We start from the raw sequence: 16,883 nt of genomic DNA, 5'->3' as shown, positions 1-16,883 counted from the left end.
TAGTTGGCCTGCCCAACCCCGGGCAGTGACCTACTTCTGGTTTTTATGTCCCTAAACATGGGGCCTCTTTAAGAACAATACACTGTGAACACAGTATCTGGCCTCTTTAAGAAAAAGCATACAGCATTATGAATATAAAGTTACATTGAAACAAACATTTATTTAAACTGGAGACAGAAGTTTCTAAAAAGTAACAAACCAAAAAGTTGACACATTCACAAACAGCCCAGCATCTAGAAAACTATCAGATAATTACTATTCATTCATTCCCTAATACAACTCTCTGTTCCTCCTTTTTCTATTTTTCTGCCAGCGTCCATTTTGGCCGCCTGCTCTTCTGACAACGATTTTGTAGCCTTTCTAGAGGGAGATTAGCACGGCAGGGACTAATCTTTGTGTGGTTTATGCCCTACTGTGGGGTCAGGGCGCGGAACAGCCTCGCACCCCGACCTGTCATTGTCACGCAGCTGGGCAGGGCTGGGCCCTTCCGCCTCCTGTGGGCGTGCAGCTAAACCCCACTGCTCAGAACTGCGCCTTGCAGCCTCCCGTTCCTGACCTCCGCTGCTCTGTTTGCACCGGGGTCAGTGAGAAACCGCCCCCCGATGGGATGCGGCTGAGGACCGCCACCGGTTCCCGCAGACTGGCCCCTGGCTCTGCGCACTTCCACCCTCGTTTCTTCTCTGCTTCCGCAGGCTCTGGTGCTGCGTCAGTGGGACGAGTTCGGACTGAGATTTGACCCTTGACTCCTCACCTCTACATCACAATCTTACGTTAAGGAAATGGGTGTCAGGAGTATTTCTGGAAGCTATTCCAGAACAGCTAGCAGTTAGGGACCTAGCCATGGACGTCACCACAGGACAGCTAGCAATGCATGTATATTCCACCCACCCAAACGCTAAGTCTGCCCCTAATTCAACCTACTCAGTGCTCCCTCAGAGGCACTCTAAACATGCCCGTGCTTGCTCTCCTGCCACCCACCACCAGGGACACGGGTCTGCATGGGAGACAGAGGGCTTAGGTGGTTACGGCAATCACTTCTGCAAAGTACACACAACCCCATAACCATGTGACCACACCGTCAGGGTCTGGGAGGGGCCTCAGGCTGGGGAGCACCGGTGAACCCCTGTGCACCTCACAGCCTGTGTCTGTGCTGTCCCCAGCACCTGGTTTGGAAGAGCCTGAGCTGTTACCTGCAGAATGTGTCTCTTCCTGGGAGTTTCTGGGTTCCTCCACTTGCTCTTCTATCCTGTGTACTTCCCATGTTCTGGAAGCTACAAGCCGAAGGCTTGGTGGAGTCACTGTGGGCAGCTAAGCTCTCCCCTCCTGTTCATTCCAGTCAGAAGAAACAGTGCGTCTGGGTGGCTCCCCCAGAGGCGCTGTTCATCCTCCCCAAAGACAACAGTGCTGAGGCTGAGGGGCCCCGGGCTACACGAACCAGCAGTTTTGTGGGTGAGTCACTATCTGTTACCGCGTGCCACTCCCTGCCCAGGCCCTGAGCTCCCATTGAACTTGACACACTCGCTATTGCAGCCCGCCGAAAGAAGCCCTGTCCACACGCACTCGTGATAGCAAACAGCAGGCAAGGCAGAATGTGACCAAGGACACCAGCGTCCTGCAGACAAACCCGCCCTGGGGTCCAGAGGGAGGCGGCTCCGCAGGCTGGACGGCCAGGGGGGCTCCGTGGATGAAGCGGGCTGGACCCGCATCTAAGAGGAGCACATAGCTTTGCCAGCTTACCTTTTACTTTTTAAACTTTGTTTATGGTGCTTTTTACAAAGCAGACTTAAAGGTGGTGTAGTTGAATTTGTCTATTTCTCTCTTGACATTCTGCATGTCTGTGGCATGCTTACAAAAAGCTTCCCCCATTTTGAGAATTTTTTTGAAATTCTTACATGATGACTACTTGTAGTTTCACAATTTCATTTTTTTTTACATTTAAATCTTTGATTTGTGTGTGTGTGTGTGTGTGTGTGTGTAATGAGTGAGGAATAAGTGATTCCAACTGTCTTTTCCCCTGGTAACAGCCCTGTTTTCCCCACACTGTTGACTTAATTATCTACCTCCCCCAACCCGCCCATCACCCCATTTGATGCCCCACACGTTTGGGGGCCAGTTGCTGGTGTTTCTCCTCACACCCTTGAACTTTCTGTCTAAAATCCAGGGCTACTGCCACACTTGTAATCACTGTAGCTGTGAAAGATGTTATCATTCCATTCCTGTTTTTGGATTTCCTTAGTTCTTCCTGGATATCCGTTTTCCCATATGACCTTTAGTACCCTCTTTGTGGATTAATCTGGGGACATGTCATCTTTATGATGCTGCGTCTTTCTACGCGATGACATGGCACACGTTTCTGCCCCTTCAGTCCCCATGCCCTTCGGTGGGCTGTGCAAGTCCTCATGAGTCTCTGTGACCGCATTCCTAGGCGTGTTTTGTCTTGTTGTCAGAGCCAGGCGAATGGGACATGTTCTGTCATCATGTCTCCTGATGATGCTGGCATAAACAAAAGTGACTGATGTCCGAACTTGACCTTGGAGCGGAGCCATTGGCTGAACTCTCTTCTCATGGTGCTAGGACTTCGGGTGACTTTCTTGGCTTCCAGTTCTGTGGGGCTGGCATCTGCAGACCCTGACGACAGGCCTTCATGGCGTGGGCTGGAGGGACAGGGGCTCCGCATGTGGGTGGGGAGGGGCACCTCTGCTCTCTCCCTTTGCCCCCCACGGCTCCTTGGGCTGATGATCTGGGGGCCTGGAGGAGGACGAGGGAGCAGTGTGGGCTGTCTGTAAGACTCGGTGAGCCCTGAGACCAGGTGACAAAGGGGTTCAGAGTGGAGGAGACCCCACAGCCCCACTGCACACTGGGCACCCTGGCAGTGACCCTGGCTGGAGCCCACTTTCCTGCTGACAGCTGGTCGGCTGGCAAAGCCACTAGAGGCTCCTGAGGAAGGTACTGAGGAGGGCAGTGTGTGCTGGGGGAAGCTTGGAGGCAGTGTGTCCTGTGGACTCCTTCTTGAGCCCCTGAGCTCCCCAGGGGGCTCCCAGAGGCACGTGGAGGTGGGAGGGAGGAGCTCGAGGGGTTCAGCCGCCAATGCCAGCAGACCGTGTTGCCCCCAGGGCTGGGAGTGGGAGGACATTTGGGCCCTGTATTCTTGCCTTTACTCCTCACAGAAACTGCTCCCAGGGAATCAGAGTTTCATGTTTAATGTGTGAAAGTAGCACAAAAAACCTCAGGGGAGGCACCGTACGGGCCTGGGCGTTTTTCACAGGCTCACATGAGGTGCTGTGAGCTGGGTGGCACTGTTGGACCAATACTCTGCCCTCCGCAGGGGCGAGTTTCTGGTGTTCATAGCAACCGTTTTCACCTGTGAGTGTCCTGGGGCTGCCGTGACAAAGTGCCACAGACCAGGAAGCTGAAATAACAGGCACTTATGTTCTCACCGTTCTGGAGGCTGGAAGCAAAAGGTCAAGGTGTCGGCCAGGCTACTTTCTCCTGAGGCCTCCCTCCTGGGTGTGACGAGGCCTTGGGAGAAGCCCCTTGTTGTCACATGGGCCTCCCTCTCCATGTGTCCGTGTCTCTCCTCGTGAGGATACCAGCCACACAGCATCAGGACCCGCCCTAGTGACCTCATTTTACTTTAATGACCTCTTTAAAGGCAAATTCTGAGATGCTGGAGGTTAGGACTTCAACGTATGACTATGGGCAGGGGGACACATACACAGGACTCAGCCCATAAAATTCACCAACGTGAATCGTATCTAAAACATTTCAAATTTGGTTCTAAAATAAGACTTACTGCAGGAGAAAATTATGATGACTCTTCTCAGGTAAACACAGGAGAGTGCTGGCCAGGGAGAGGCGGCCCCAGGCCTGTCCCTACGCCCTTCTCCGAGAGAGGCACCGAGTTAGGCTCCTCAGTTCCCCTGCGGCCCAGCCTGAGGCCAGTTCCCCCTCCCGTTTCCGTCACCTTCCATCTTCTGAAAGAGCCAAGTGCTGGGGAGTGAAGGCCCACACGGTATTTGACGACACTAACATCCCCCTGGTGGGGCGGGATGCAAGCAAAGCCTGAGGGGTTTCTTTCCAGGTCTGTGTTTTCAAGCCCCCAGGTGAGAGAATCAAGGCGAATGAGGTTGGAGGGGGGTCCCTGGTAACAGGACATCCATTTCCAGATGACGTCAGCAGGGGTCAGACTAGGCTCAAAAACACGAAGGACCAGCGGGCACAGGAAAGGAGGAGGAGAGTGGTCAGAAATCTTTCTTTCTTCCTTTAATTTTTGGTTTCCCATCAGTTCATTCAGTTGAAATCTTAGTCATAGTGACATAGACACTTTCGGCTCTGCCTTACCCAGGACCGTTCCCAGGGCACAGTCCTTACAATGGGGTTCATTCTGGCATCTAAGAGTGGCCAAACGAGGTGTTTCTGTCACTGCAGGAGAATGGGGAGGGGTGTCTGGTCAGACCAGGATTACAGAATATAAACAAAATGGTGTTTCCTGTACACTTGACCTTGAGATCGAGACCCAAGTGCACCTTGGTGACCCTTGCAATGGTCACTCTCTGCCCCTCTGGTTACCCAAGGGCATGAGACTCAGGAGCCTCACCCCCAAGACGGTGAATCCAGACATCTTGGAACACCCCACAGTCCATGAACTTGATTGGCAAAGTTTTTATTCATCATCGAGGTTAGTAAGATTGGTGTGGCACCAGGCCATCCCAGAGAGCAAGCAGAGGGACAGGGGGTGGGCGGCACATCCTATGGTAACAATGTCCTATCTTTGAGCCCTGGAACGAACTTGTCTTTTTCTTCAGCAGGGATGGGGTGAGAGGACACCACTGGGAGACCCCCCACCCCCCGGCCCACTGTCTGGACCAACTTCTCAAAGTCAGGTGCAGCGTTTCACTCACACCTCCCGGGCAGATTTCACCGTGCTGGTGGGTCCCTCTCTGGTTTGTCTGCCCTATTAGTCAGGGAAGGACCTGCTCTACCCATTTTCACAGCCCACCTCCCCTCTCCACTTGATCAAGAGAGAGAGAGGAGAACGTAAAAAAGACCTCCACCAGGGGGTGTCTCAGGTCCTCCCACCTGTAACAGCAGCCCCGATGTGTTGGGGTGTGTGTGTTTCCCAGAGACGCCCTAACCCCACACCCATGCAGGTGCTTCCCTCCACGGCTGAAGGGCCTTTGCACATGGGATTCAGTTAAGAATCTTCAGATGGGGAGATTATCCTGGATCATCCGGTGAGAGAATCAAGGAGATGAGATTATGGGCGGGTTGGAGGGGGCCCCTGATAATAGGATGTCCACTTCCAATGCCGTCGGACCTCACAAAAGGGAGACCGGAGGTCAGAAGTGGGAGGCAATGTGATGGTGGGGCAGACGGACGAGACAGAGTTTTGAAGAGGGGACACCGCTGTCTGGAGCTGGAGGGAGGTGCTAGGGGGTGAGGACTGGGCCACCTCTAAAAGCTGGAGAAGGCAAGGAAATGACTTCCCCCGGGGCCTCCGGAAGGCACAGAGCCTGCTGACCTGCTTTAGAACTTGTGACCTCTGGACGTGCAGCAGGATGAAGTGCACGCGTGTGTGTGTGTATTAAAATGTGTGTTGTCTTTACCGCTCTGTTGTGGTGTTTGTCACAGCAGCAACCGGAAACCAATTCAGGGTGGGGTGGGAGTGGGGGTGGGTAGACACCAAACAGCAGCTTCCTGGTTTCGATCTTTAAATAGTTTCTCGTTCTGTTTTAGTGAGTATTCTACCTCTTTCTGTTCGTGTGGAAAGAGCCAAAGAGTGATTAAAATAGATAAGGGAAAAATGGCTGGGAACTTGACGAAGAAGAACATGTAAAATAAAGTGGGGTGCCAATATCCTTTTGGCATGTGTGTGTGTGTGTGTGTGTGTGTGTGTGTGGTGGGTCTTGAACCCCTGGAAGTGAGAGTTTCAGTCCTCGTTGCCCTCCGAGCCACGTGGCAGACACGGTACCTGCAGCTGAGCCCGCAGGGCTGCAGATCTGCAGGTGGCAGCAACACACGTGAGAGTGACAGGCTTCCTGGGCCCCGAAAGTGCTTTCTGTGCTTCTACAAGTCACATCGGGCGAGGCTAAGAGAGCGTCAAGTCGCCGAGGCTCCCCTCCTCGTGCTCGACCTGATGGTGGCTCTCAGTCGCCCAGGATCCAGTTCCTCCAGTTGAACGCAGAGTTGGAGCCGTGGGTCAGCGTCTTCACGGGAGGGGCCACCAACTCCCACCTTCCTTCCTCTCTAATTTCTTCGCAGAAGCACATTCCCAGAGAAGGAATCTAGAACAGAGCAAGATCACTCCCTTACTAACACTTCATACCGGGCTAATCGATCGTCCCAAAGCCAACTGACAGGAATGCCTTGGAGGCCAGCACGGGGGGCCCAGACTGGCCTTGCACCCCCTGACACTGCAGTCCCCCCTGGGGAACAGCCCCAGGATGTGGGAAACGCCTGCCCACGGTTTCGTTTGTCACAACAGGGGTGTTGCTAACATCCCACCCGCACGGGACGCCCCCAAACAGAGTTACCCCGCCCACATGTCTGCGGTGTGGAGGCTGGAACAGGTGCCCTCTTTGAACAGCGGCTTACGTTTTCAAATCCAGCCTCGCACAAAGATACAGGTGCTGAGTTTTCAGATCTTTGTTTTTTAGACCTTTTTGTTTGTTTGTTGCTTTCCTTTTCTTCCTCTCTCTTTTTAATGTCTAGAACCTCTTTGGTCAGACAAAATCTGCAGAAATCCCACCACACGGAACTGACTCGGGGATGACATCCTCCTTCTGCTTAGAGAGGCTGGGGGCGGGGCGTGAATGGTCTGTTACCAGGTAGGTGCCCTGTCTGCAAAGCTCGTGGCTGGGCAGAGCCCCTTGATGAGTTTCGGACATGCAAGGGCAAGTGCAGCCTCTTTGGGGGTGGGGTGGGCGGACACCAACTCACCAGTGCAAGAAAATCGAGGGAGTTTGGAAATTCAAGGCCGGCACCCTGACAGGGGAGGCCAGGGGTCAGGGGTGGGTGGGAATTTGGTCACAAAAGCCGAGTGAGTTTTTGGGACAGTGCCAACTTGTCACTCTCAGTCAGCACCGGAGCCTCTGTGCTTCTGGCAGCGTTGGGGTACACGGAGGGAGGCAGTGACAATTGCAGGAGCAAGAGCCACACTGAGGGAGCAGGTGGCCCTGAGGTTGGCAAGGAGAACTCCGAGAAAAGTCCCCGTGGAAGTCTCCCAGTGTGGCCTGAGGGGGCGCAAGCCATGTTTTGGACAGGGGTCAGCCAGCGGCTCTGGAACTTGGAGGGCGTGGGCATATCTGGGTTATAATCGGGAAATACCCCCTGGAGACACTTGGGAGGGGCCAAGTTTCTACTCAGGCCCAGCGGAACCTGGGACGGAACAGAGAGGGCACGTGTGGCATCGGATGGAGGAGCATCTCGCGTGCAGAGACTCTGGTCCTCCCCAGGTGAGGAAGGAACGCGCTCCGTCTGGCAGGGCAGGGAGGGGCTCAGAAAGCCAAGTGACTGCCGCGGGCGCAAAGCCAGCGGTGCTGGACTTTTCTGCACCCCCCACAGCCCTCAGGGGCTGGGCGACACCTTGCTGCCCTTGCCGACGGCAAACGAGCCGTGGCCACCAGAGGTCCCACGGCATCCTGAGTGATGGAGCCCTGTCGAGGACCTACCCCCATCCCAGGTGTCGTCTACACTCTGTGCTCCCAGCCTCAAGGCCGTCGGTCAGTTAATTGGTCAGTCTGATAAAAAGGGCACGTTGGCCCCGAGCAGATTTTCTTGGATCTCAGTTTCCAAGTCTGTCTGCCTTGCTTTATCTCACTAAATGGATAAAAGCAAACTTTGCTTTGCCAGTGACATTCCACGAGGTGGCCCACACACCCGTTATCCTTCTCTGTGCGTCTGTCACCTGTTAGTTTTTCCCGTAAGTGTTCACACAGCCGAGCCCAGCACTGAACGTTGTGGCGGCTACAGCAGCTCTCATGTGGTACTTGGCTGGATGGCTCCCCAGGCAAGGGGTTGGGGGTTCCTTTCTGTCCTGTGCCCCGCTCCTGCCCCATTCCCCACACCAGGCCCCAGAGTGAGTCAGCCCAGCTCAGCCATTGTTTACTCCTCACAGGACCATCTGCTCGACTACTGGCGTGGCAAGGAATTATCGTGTGAACTGACCTTTACAAAGTCCTGTGTCTTGTTTTTATATTATCTCAGCAGCAGATGGCCAAAGTTGCCTTTCTGATGGTCTCTCTCCCAGCAGCCCCCTGCCCAGGGCCACCCGCCCTTTGCATAAGAGCAGGCGGGCACATTCTCAGAGCACAGGTGGGTCCCTGCTGCCCTGGGCTGTGAGGACACTGGTTTTCATTCTGAGGAGGGGGTGTGAAGATGGCCTGTGTCCCTGGGCTGCCCGGCTCGGTGGCCCAGGGAGGAAAGAGCGGTCGTACCTTTCTCACCAGCTGGGCGAAGTCCGAGCAGTCTCGGGGCGGCAGCCCGAGGAGCGGGCGTGTGCAGGAGTCCAGCGCCGAGCCGTGGCCCACTATGAGGATGATGCCTGCTGCAGGATAAAGGGATAAAGAGCAGCTCAAGGTCCAGGCAGGCACAGAGGGCATCTTTTATTAGACTGGGGGGTCCCCAAAATTCTTGGGGTAAAACTACCTCCTGGTGCCCCACAGCCTTGAGAGGCCCTGGGGTAGAGTAGGTATGCGTGGTAATCAATTACTCAGGGACACAGTCCGGCCTCTCATCCCATTTGGTTGGTTCTTCAGAGCCTATCACATCCTCAGACAAGGTCTGGGGTGGCAGCTCCTGCCAGTGAGCCTCAGGGATGGGACCTGGCCTTGATCTGAGCTGCCTACCCTCTGTCCCGCCCCCAGGCCTGATCTGATTAGCGTGAGAGTTATCAGCCCATTGATCACAAGGAGCTTGCCGGTGAATCACTTGGAATGAGGACATCCAGAGTCCACTGGCTGGGTGAGTCTCCCTCAGGTGACAGGACCAGGGAGGCAAAGCCAGGACCGAGGCGAGCTGGGGAGGTGCAAGGGCAGGGGAATCAGGGAGGGGTCCTGGCCAGACTCACTGGCTCCACCTAGAGGAGGAAATCAGACGGAGCGCTTCCTTCACAGGCCAGGCTGACACTGGGCAGTCTGTTCATGTCACCCATTAATGTGACTATAACTTCTCCAGTGTGACACCCAGATTGAAGCTCTTGTGATATTTCCTATTCATTTCACACTCGTGTCTTTGGCTGGTTGTCAGCATGCTGTTCTGGGAGGTGGAGTCCCAGGTTTGACCCCTGGTGTGTGCTCTCCAGCAGGGCGACGGGGACACCCGAGCCTCTGAGCCCCTCTGAGCTTCAAAGTCGTGCAGCATAAATAGAGGTGGTTTTTCAGACCCCACAGGAAGGCGAGGAGTTAACAGGCAATGTCTGTGAAGGGCCCACCTGTGCCAGGGATCGCTAGGCATCAGCTTGTACCCTCTGGCCCAGCTGGACGTTTTGCTGCTCTGCCTGCTGCTGCCCACCCCTCCCACCCCCCTGCCTTGCTCGTGTGCCCCTCCTTCCCTGGCATGTTGGCCTCCACTCCTCCCCATGCTGCTACTCGGGGCTGTATCCCTGGTGCCTCAGCCACCGGCCACAAACTTGGACAGGTGGGCTGTGCTGCCTTCAGTGGGTGCACACACACCGTGTTCAGGAGACCCCAGGGCGGACAGAGCGGTGGTTCTGCATCTGCGCCCCCGAAGGGCTGTGGGGTCCTGGGAGGGAGGGTCATCCCCAGACATGGACATTCAGCTGGTGGTGGAGGCTTGAAATGGGACAGCCAGAAAGGGGCGGGCCAGGGTGGGGCCCCGAACAGCTCAGTGGAAGGCTCACATGTCACTTTCTGTCCTCTGAGGCCCTGTGGCAATGACTGTGAATAACAACAGGTGTTTGGTAATTAATCCAGTATCAGGAAGGCGTGTTTTCCAAACGTATGTTCCCCAGGTTCAGACCAGTCAAAACCAGGAATGTAAGCATCCTCAGGGCCAGGCATGTTTGGGGAGCTGGATTCGGCAAGGTTTGGGCTCTCTTGCTTACGATGTTTTGGTGCACGTACCCCAGGTGTGCTGGGGACTCTCTGGGAGGGGCCAGGTGCTCGGCTCCTCCCTGTTCCTAGTCAGCAGAGTTCTTCATCCCTGGAGCATCTTCGGATGAGGGACAGGGCGGGAAAGAACACAGGTGGGGAAGCGGGCTGGCTGGTCTCTTACTGACTAGGTCTGAGAGTCTTCCTCTTTGTGTTACTAATATTCCTCATATTCTGGATGTTTGTGCCCTTTCCCCAACAATATTCAAATTCCTCAAGGGCAGAGTGCGTCTTCTTCACTTAGACGCCCCGTGATGTTTTGTGTGATGCCGCCACGTCCTTGGTGTTCAATCCACACTTGCCGACTTAAATTTTTATAAAGCTGACTTCTAACTCCTCACTGTGGACACTTCCAGCACACACCACAGAAGGGTCCGATGCAACCCCACACAACCGTCACGGAGCGCCGGTAGTTGTCCACTCTTAGCCCATCTTGTGTCCTCTGCTCTCTGCCCCCAATGTTATTTTAGAGCACAGCACGGACACCAGGCCGCCCCACAGGGGACACCTCAGTCTGTGCCCCCAAAGGAGAAGGACTTTGCACTCACACACAAGCACCCAGCTCTGATCACGAAGTTCCTTCACCATTTCCACATTCCAGTTTCTCCGATGGTCTGACAATCCACGGTACAGGTGTTTTTCCCACGGTCGTGCACACATGTGCCGGCCTTTGGTGGTTTGGTTCCTGCTCTCTTTGTTTCCTAAGAATCTGGCCCAGGTGGTTCACACTGACCCTGCTGTCCTGGGGCCCATGGGCTCTCAGTCCCAGGGTTGGGGCCCCAGGGCCCGAGGGGTGGGGACTGTGTGTCTATGTGCTGGGGCGCCACAGAGGCAGCGGGGTGACACTGTGCTGCTGGGGAGTGGGGAGGAAGAGGGTGGGGAATTATTAAGTTCAAAAGAGGGTCCAGCTTCCATCCTGGGGAAGACCCCAAGCCCCGGGGGTGGCTCATGCCGAGCACGGGGGCACTCACCATCATGCGGGCAGCCGCTGAGCATGTGGTCCATGCTCACCGCACACCTGTGCACGTACTCGTTGTAGCTCTCCGCTGGCAGGAGGGAGGCGAAGGGGAATGCCGGCCTAAGGGGGAGAGAGAGCATGGCTGCCATGCTGGCCTGCTCGGTGGGGTCAGGACTGCGTGTGCTCAGGATGGACGTTCTCCAGGAGGGCTCTGCTCTAGGCAGGGCTTGCCATCCGGAACAAGGCTCCAGTTTTGTGCCCAAAACGGCCGAGGACTGCCGTTCAGTCGTGGCAGGGATTCTGACTGATCACCACATGGGCCTGTGATGGCAAAGACTCAGCCACTGGCTGGGAATGACAAAGATGCTTGCTTTGGCCAAAGTCTAGTCAGGCTCCTCTGAGCCCTTGTCCCAACAGGCCTAAACTTCGGGCGTTAGCGCTTGTCCTTGTAGGGTCCATTTTTGCAAGAATCCTGGTAAGTCAGTTTAGTAAGAATCCTCCACCCTGGATATCTGGTCCCTCTCCCTGATAGAGCAAACTCTGCCCCCACCTACCCTGTGTCTGACCATCCTGGTCTGCCTTTAGCAAGAATCCTGTTGGGTCAGTTTAGTACAAATTACCTGACCCTCTCAGAAATCTTTTCCACCCACCAACCCCACACCCTGCTCCTCAGCTGCAAATCCCTTGTCCTTATTACATTCAGAGTTGAGTCCAGTCTGTCTCCCCTCTGCAAGTTCCCACCGCAGCGGCCCCTCCTCGCTGCCCTCAGTAAGAACCGGCAAACCCCAGCCACAGACAGTGTGCAAACGGCGCACCTGTACTCCGTGCTGATGTTGACATTCGCCTCTCGCAGCTCTTCCAGGGTCATGAGGGTCGGGGCGCTTTTGCCGGCCTCCCATTTTGTCCATTCAAAGATCCCAGGCTCCACTCGTATCTTCACTTTTTTCTCCAGCTTGAGCTCTGTGTCAGACAAAATGCAAGTGTTTATCATTTTCATGTTTCCATTTTGGCTTTATATAAATAGGTCTCTCCCTAGGTCTAAATAATACCTTTCAAAAACGGGATTTTTGTTTTTGGCCAATGTTGTTTTGTGATTACCTCTGGTTGTACCATTTCTGAGACAAAAACCACGAGGTAGTTGGAAGGTGTCAGAGGAGTGCTGACCCTCTGTCCATGAGGAAAGGGCAGTCTCTCGGTCTCCCTGCACCACCAGCAGCAGGTCCAGCCTGGTGCTCATCCTGATTGGCTGGCGCAACACTACAGCCAGACCAGCACCGGGCCTCGCCTGCGCATCAAGGATGGGCGTGCACCAGTAAGGTCTCGGCCAATCCGATGATCCATGCAAAAGATGCAACCAATCTCGGAGGGTGTCAGCCACATGGGATGTCATCCTGACAAACACACTGTCTTCCGGAACATTCTGACTCCTCCCAACTCATCCTTCCCAAGCATTTTATACCTTGAGCAAAAGACCTACAGAGCAAGGCCATCCCTTTGTGCGTGGAAGAAAAATAGACCTTCACGTTTTTATTTGCAAAGGAGAAAACTGAATTAAACTCAAAAGCTGGCAATAAAATCAGCCCCCAAAATGTATCCCTAGTCCATGCAACGGGTTCCTTTGCAAGCATGTTCAGGAAAGAGTGAAACCAAGCTAACGGGCCCCTGTGCTGTCCCCCAGCCTGGGAAGGGCTCGTGTCCACTGTGAACAGGTCACACAGAGGGACAGTCCGGAGAGTTTGCCAAGCAGGGCTGGCCTCTCTTCCTTCCGAGGCCATCGTGTAGGCCACAGATCTGTGGTCACACTTGGGGAAATGGTCCATCTGGACGTTCACTGGCACAGCGTTGAAATCAAGTTTAGCACGTAGTGTATCCGATGTCAGTCTGAGAACCAGGCTGGTCACGTGGGAAGACCCATGAAGAAGGCCAGGTGCCCTTGTTTCTCTGAATTATTAGCCTAGGGCGTGTCAACTTGTGCCCTTCAACAGGCATATTCGTGATAATGATAATAATCTACATACAGAGTAAAGGTCAGTGACGGGTCACGGTAAAGACAGGGACATTGCCATGTGCAGAAAACACTTTTGAGAACTTTTTATTTTAGATGCAAGAGGCCCAAATCATAGAAAACTACTCACGGAAGTTGGAACAAATATGCCAATACCAAAGAGCCATGAATGATGACTTAGAGGGGTAAAGTTATGGAAAGTGTCTTTGGAGCTCTCAGCCCTTCTCTTGTTAGGGAGGCCGGCCAGAAGGACGTCCTTATCCCCTTACTCAGATGTTGTCACCGTGGTGAGAGACATGGGGTAGGCAATCAAAGATCAAGATCATTACTAGGAAAGGATGTGAAGACTTAAGAGGAAGCCATCGTAGTGACGTCAGCTGGTGCCCTGACCCACTGTGTGTTTGAGGCAGTAGAGGCAGGCCCTTCCTCCACATCTGCCCATCAACTGAATCCATGTCCACCTGCCACCCCTTTGTCCCTTCACTGTGGATGGCCAGCCCGTGCCCCTGCATGGTGAACCACGTCACATCCTTCTGGCCCCCACAGGAGGGCAGGGAGGGTCCAGAGAGAAGAGCAGGCCTGAGGCCCCAGGACAGGCTGCCTTTCCCTGGCAGGAGCTTCCCTCCTCCTGCAGCGGAAGCCCCAGAGCTCTGCCAGTGGCCTGTGAACCACATCAGCCTTCGATGGCACTGGACAGCTCCCCACGGGGAGTCAGGCATTTTGGACTTCAAAGGACCATGGTGGTGGTTCCCATCTCTCTGGCTTTCTGAATGCCCCTCCCCAGAATTAAACAAAACAAAACAAAATCAAAAAACAACACACACACACACACACACACACACACACACACACACACACACACACACCAGAATCCACCAAAGGCGGACGGAGTGATGACAGGCCCCAGCACTCTGTCACTGCCCGGGCATTCCCGAAATGTCAAGGGGCTCAGTCCCTGCTGGCAGTTCTGAGAGGGCTGGTCCCTAACTGTCCATGACTCATGGGCCCACCCGTTGCCAGTCCTCCCGGTCCCACCTCCGCTTACTCCCTTCTCCCCTTGGAGAACAACCGTGAGGTCAAGGCAAGCTGAGCAGCTCCCTGGGCTCTCACCGACCTTCCAGGATGTGCTTGGCTGTCTGCACACAGCGGAGGGCTGGGGAGGTGAACACGGAGGTGATTCGGACACCGCTGTCCAGTAGTGCTTCTCCTGGAAAAAAGCAGGTGGAAAGTGCCTCTGTGTAATCGTGGCCTCCCGTGGTGGGAGCTACGATGGGAGGCTTGCCACCTGAGGGAGGCAGGTCCTTAAGTGGCTTCAAGATTTCCACCCCCTGCTGTGTACATGCTGCACAGTCCCCTGGGGTATGTGGAGACAGTGAAGAGGAGAGATGGCACCCTTGTGACTGTGCTACGCCCTGTGGAAGGAGGGACATCACCGCAGGGGGCCTGACCCATTCAGGTGAGCCATTAAAAGCAGAGATTTTCTCCGGCTATCACAGAAGTCAGAGAGATTCAAAGGCAGAGGGAATCAACATGTAAGAAACCCTACTGCTGGAGGAGCCGTGTAGCAAGAAATGTGGGTGGTCTTTTGGAACTGAGTGTGGCCCCGTGCCGACAGTGGCAAGGGAAGGGAAGGTGATCTATTCAACCTGATCGCTGTCCTTATAAAGAGGGGAAATTGGACAGAGACAGACACACAGAGGAGGGAGGTGATGTGGAGACACCGGGAGAAGGTGCCCGTCTGCAAACCAAGAAGAGGGGCCCGGAGCAGATCCTTCCCTCGCAGCCTCAGAAGAAACCACCCCGCCCATGTCTGCATCATCCCTCCGCAACTGTGAGGCAATACATTCCTGTGACTGAGCCTCTCGGCCTGTGGTACTTTGTCGTGGCAGTCCCAGGAAACTCATTCCTCCCGACCACCTCAACCGTCTGTTACCGGGTCAAATCTCTGGACTTCCACTTACTGGCTGTGTGACCTCGGGTGGCTTACCTAACCTCTCTGTGCCCCAGCTCCCTTATCAGCAGAGTGGGGATAATGCCAATACTGACTTCAGAGGACATGTAGCAAGGGCTCAGTACACATCAGTGATAACCACTGCCAACGATTATTGCTACTAATCCTACTAGAAAGGCGCTCCAACTTACCTGCCATTCTGGACTGGAAAATTCCACAAGACGATAATGGAGGATCGTTTTCAAAGCCTTTGAGGCCATTGCTCCGTCGGGGCAGGCTGCAAGGGAAGTTCAGGTCTGGTCGGTAGTATTTCCCTAAAGCATAAATACGCACCAGGTGATCAGTTCCCCCGAGTGAGTGCGCAACACCCCCACGATCGAGACCCCCGTTAGAAGCGGGGCTAGCATTTAAATGGTTGTCGACTGTTTTTTCTCACCAGGCCTCTGTGATGTGGATTCAACTGCAGGACGTGCTGCTTTGCTGCGCACACATTTCCTCAAATACAGAAAACCTAGGTTTCAGCCCCAGGGGTCCCGAGACCCTCTCTGTCCTCTCCTGACCCCGCCTGCAGATTCGCTCACACAGCTTTCCTGATTCAGAACCAAGTGTCTCCGTGACTGACAGAGCTTAACTTGATAAGAATCTCAAGTTGGCGCTAATTAATTAGGTGAAATACAACCCAACTCCATAGCTTAAGTGTGTCATATTGCCTCTGGGGACAGAGTCCATATGGCCGGAGGTGCCCTGCATTGTCCATTACTCGGTCAACCGCTTGAGGGGGAACTAGAATCTGGAGGGTCCCCTGGACTTCCCCTGCCGCCCCTCCCAGAGGCTGCAAAGCACCGTGGTTCACTTTGAGCTTGACCCTGAGCTTTAATCTGGCAGTGGTGCAAATGCTGGCACCACTGGTTACTGGTTGTGTGATTAGAGGCAAATGACTTACTCTTCCTCATCAGTAAAAGGGGAAACACTGTTCCCACCAGTCGCTGAGATAACGCCCAGAACCTGGCTCCCGTGAGAGGTCAGTAAGGGGCATGTCTGATCTCATTGTCAAATTATCGATTACCCTACGGAGGACACCACTCCACGCCAAGCCCTCCCATTCACCCAAGCCACCCCCAGACCTCCTGGTACAACAGGTTCAGCAGCCCAGATGCCTTTCCTGCGGCCTGTACACACCGCATGGCAGGCCCCGCATACCCCACACCCGCTCCCTGGCAGCCCCCCAGCCCTTTCCCTATGTACAAGGGTCAGCACGTGCCTTGCTTTTTAGTTTCCATCCATGATTTTGCTGAAAGCTCCCACCCTGCAAATTCATTGGCAAAGATCTTAAGAGAAGTCTGTGCCTTTTTTGGCTAATTAAAATGGATGGAGCGGAGGACTAGGTGGCCCTAATGGTTGGCTGGTGGCGCCTCCCAGGCCCGTAGGTGATGGAGAAGTCGCCCAAGTAGTGGCCAATAATCTCAGGCTCAGTTTCCACCTGGCTGAAGGACTTGCTGCTGGACACGCCCACCATGCTGCCCACCAGCCTGGGCAGGATGGTCATGTCGCGCAGGTGCGTCTTCACCGACACAGGTGTCTCCATGGGTGGGTCTCCTTCTGGGCCTTGCGCAGGTGCTTAGGCAGCGAGTGCTGCTTCCTCGCACGCCCAGTTCAGCGCCGCTGCGGGCGCTGCACGGCTGCGTCAGCTGCTCGTGTTGTCCAGCAGCTGATCACCCGCGGTCGGTGAACTTGTGGAAGTTCCGCTGCTTCTGCTCCACTTCCACCATCTCGTTGGTTCTTCGGAAAGGACCACCCCCTCACTTCTAAAGGCCATTATTCAATGCCAAAGCACTGGCTGTGTTTGCTGGGAAAGGGTTT

The 16,883-nt window shown here is 54.6% G+C and overlaps 1 protein-coding gene across 1 annotated transcript in view; it reads right to left on the bottom strand.

The window, feature by feature from the left end:
* Positions 1-4,308: 4,308 nt before the first annotated feature.
* Positions 4,309-16,883, bottom strand: part of UBASH3A (ubiquitin associated and SH3 domain containing A) — a 41,302-nt gene continuing 28,727 nt past the window's right edge. Inside the window, exons 10-15 of the mRNA XM_024559887.3 lie at positions 15,215-15,337; positions 14,187-14,279; positions 11,883-12,027; positions 11,081-11,187; positions 8,436-8,545; positions 4,309-6,284 (exon numbers count right to left, since the gene is read on the bottom strand). Coding sequence (XP_024415655.3) covers positions 6,147-6,284; positions 8,436-8,545; positions 11,081-11,187; positions 11,883-12,027; positions 14,187-14,279; positions 15,215-15,337 — 716 coding nt within the window. The 3' untranslated portion in view covers positions 4,309-6,146. The remainder of the gene's footprint in view (positions 6,285-8,435; positions 8,546-11,080; positions 11,188-11,882; positions 12,028-14,186; positions 14,280-15,214; positions 15,338-16,883) is intronic.

The sequence above is a fragment of the Desmodus rotundus genome, chromosome 2 (assembly GCF_022682495.2).
Source record: "Desmodus rotundus isolate HL8 chromosome 2, HLdesRot8A.1, whole genome shotgun sequence".
NCBI classification, from domain to species: domain Eukaryota; kingdom Metazoa; phylum Chordata; class Mammalia; order Chiroptera; family Phyllostomidae; genus Desmodus; species Desmodus rotundus.
This window is presented reverse-complemented; position numbering and strand designations above follow the sequence as displayed.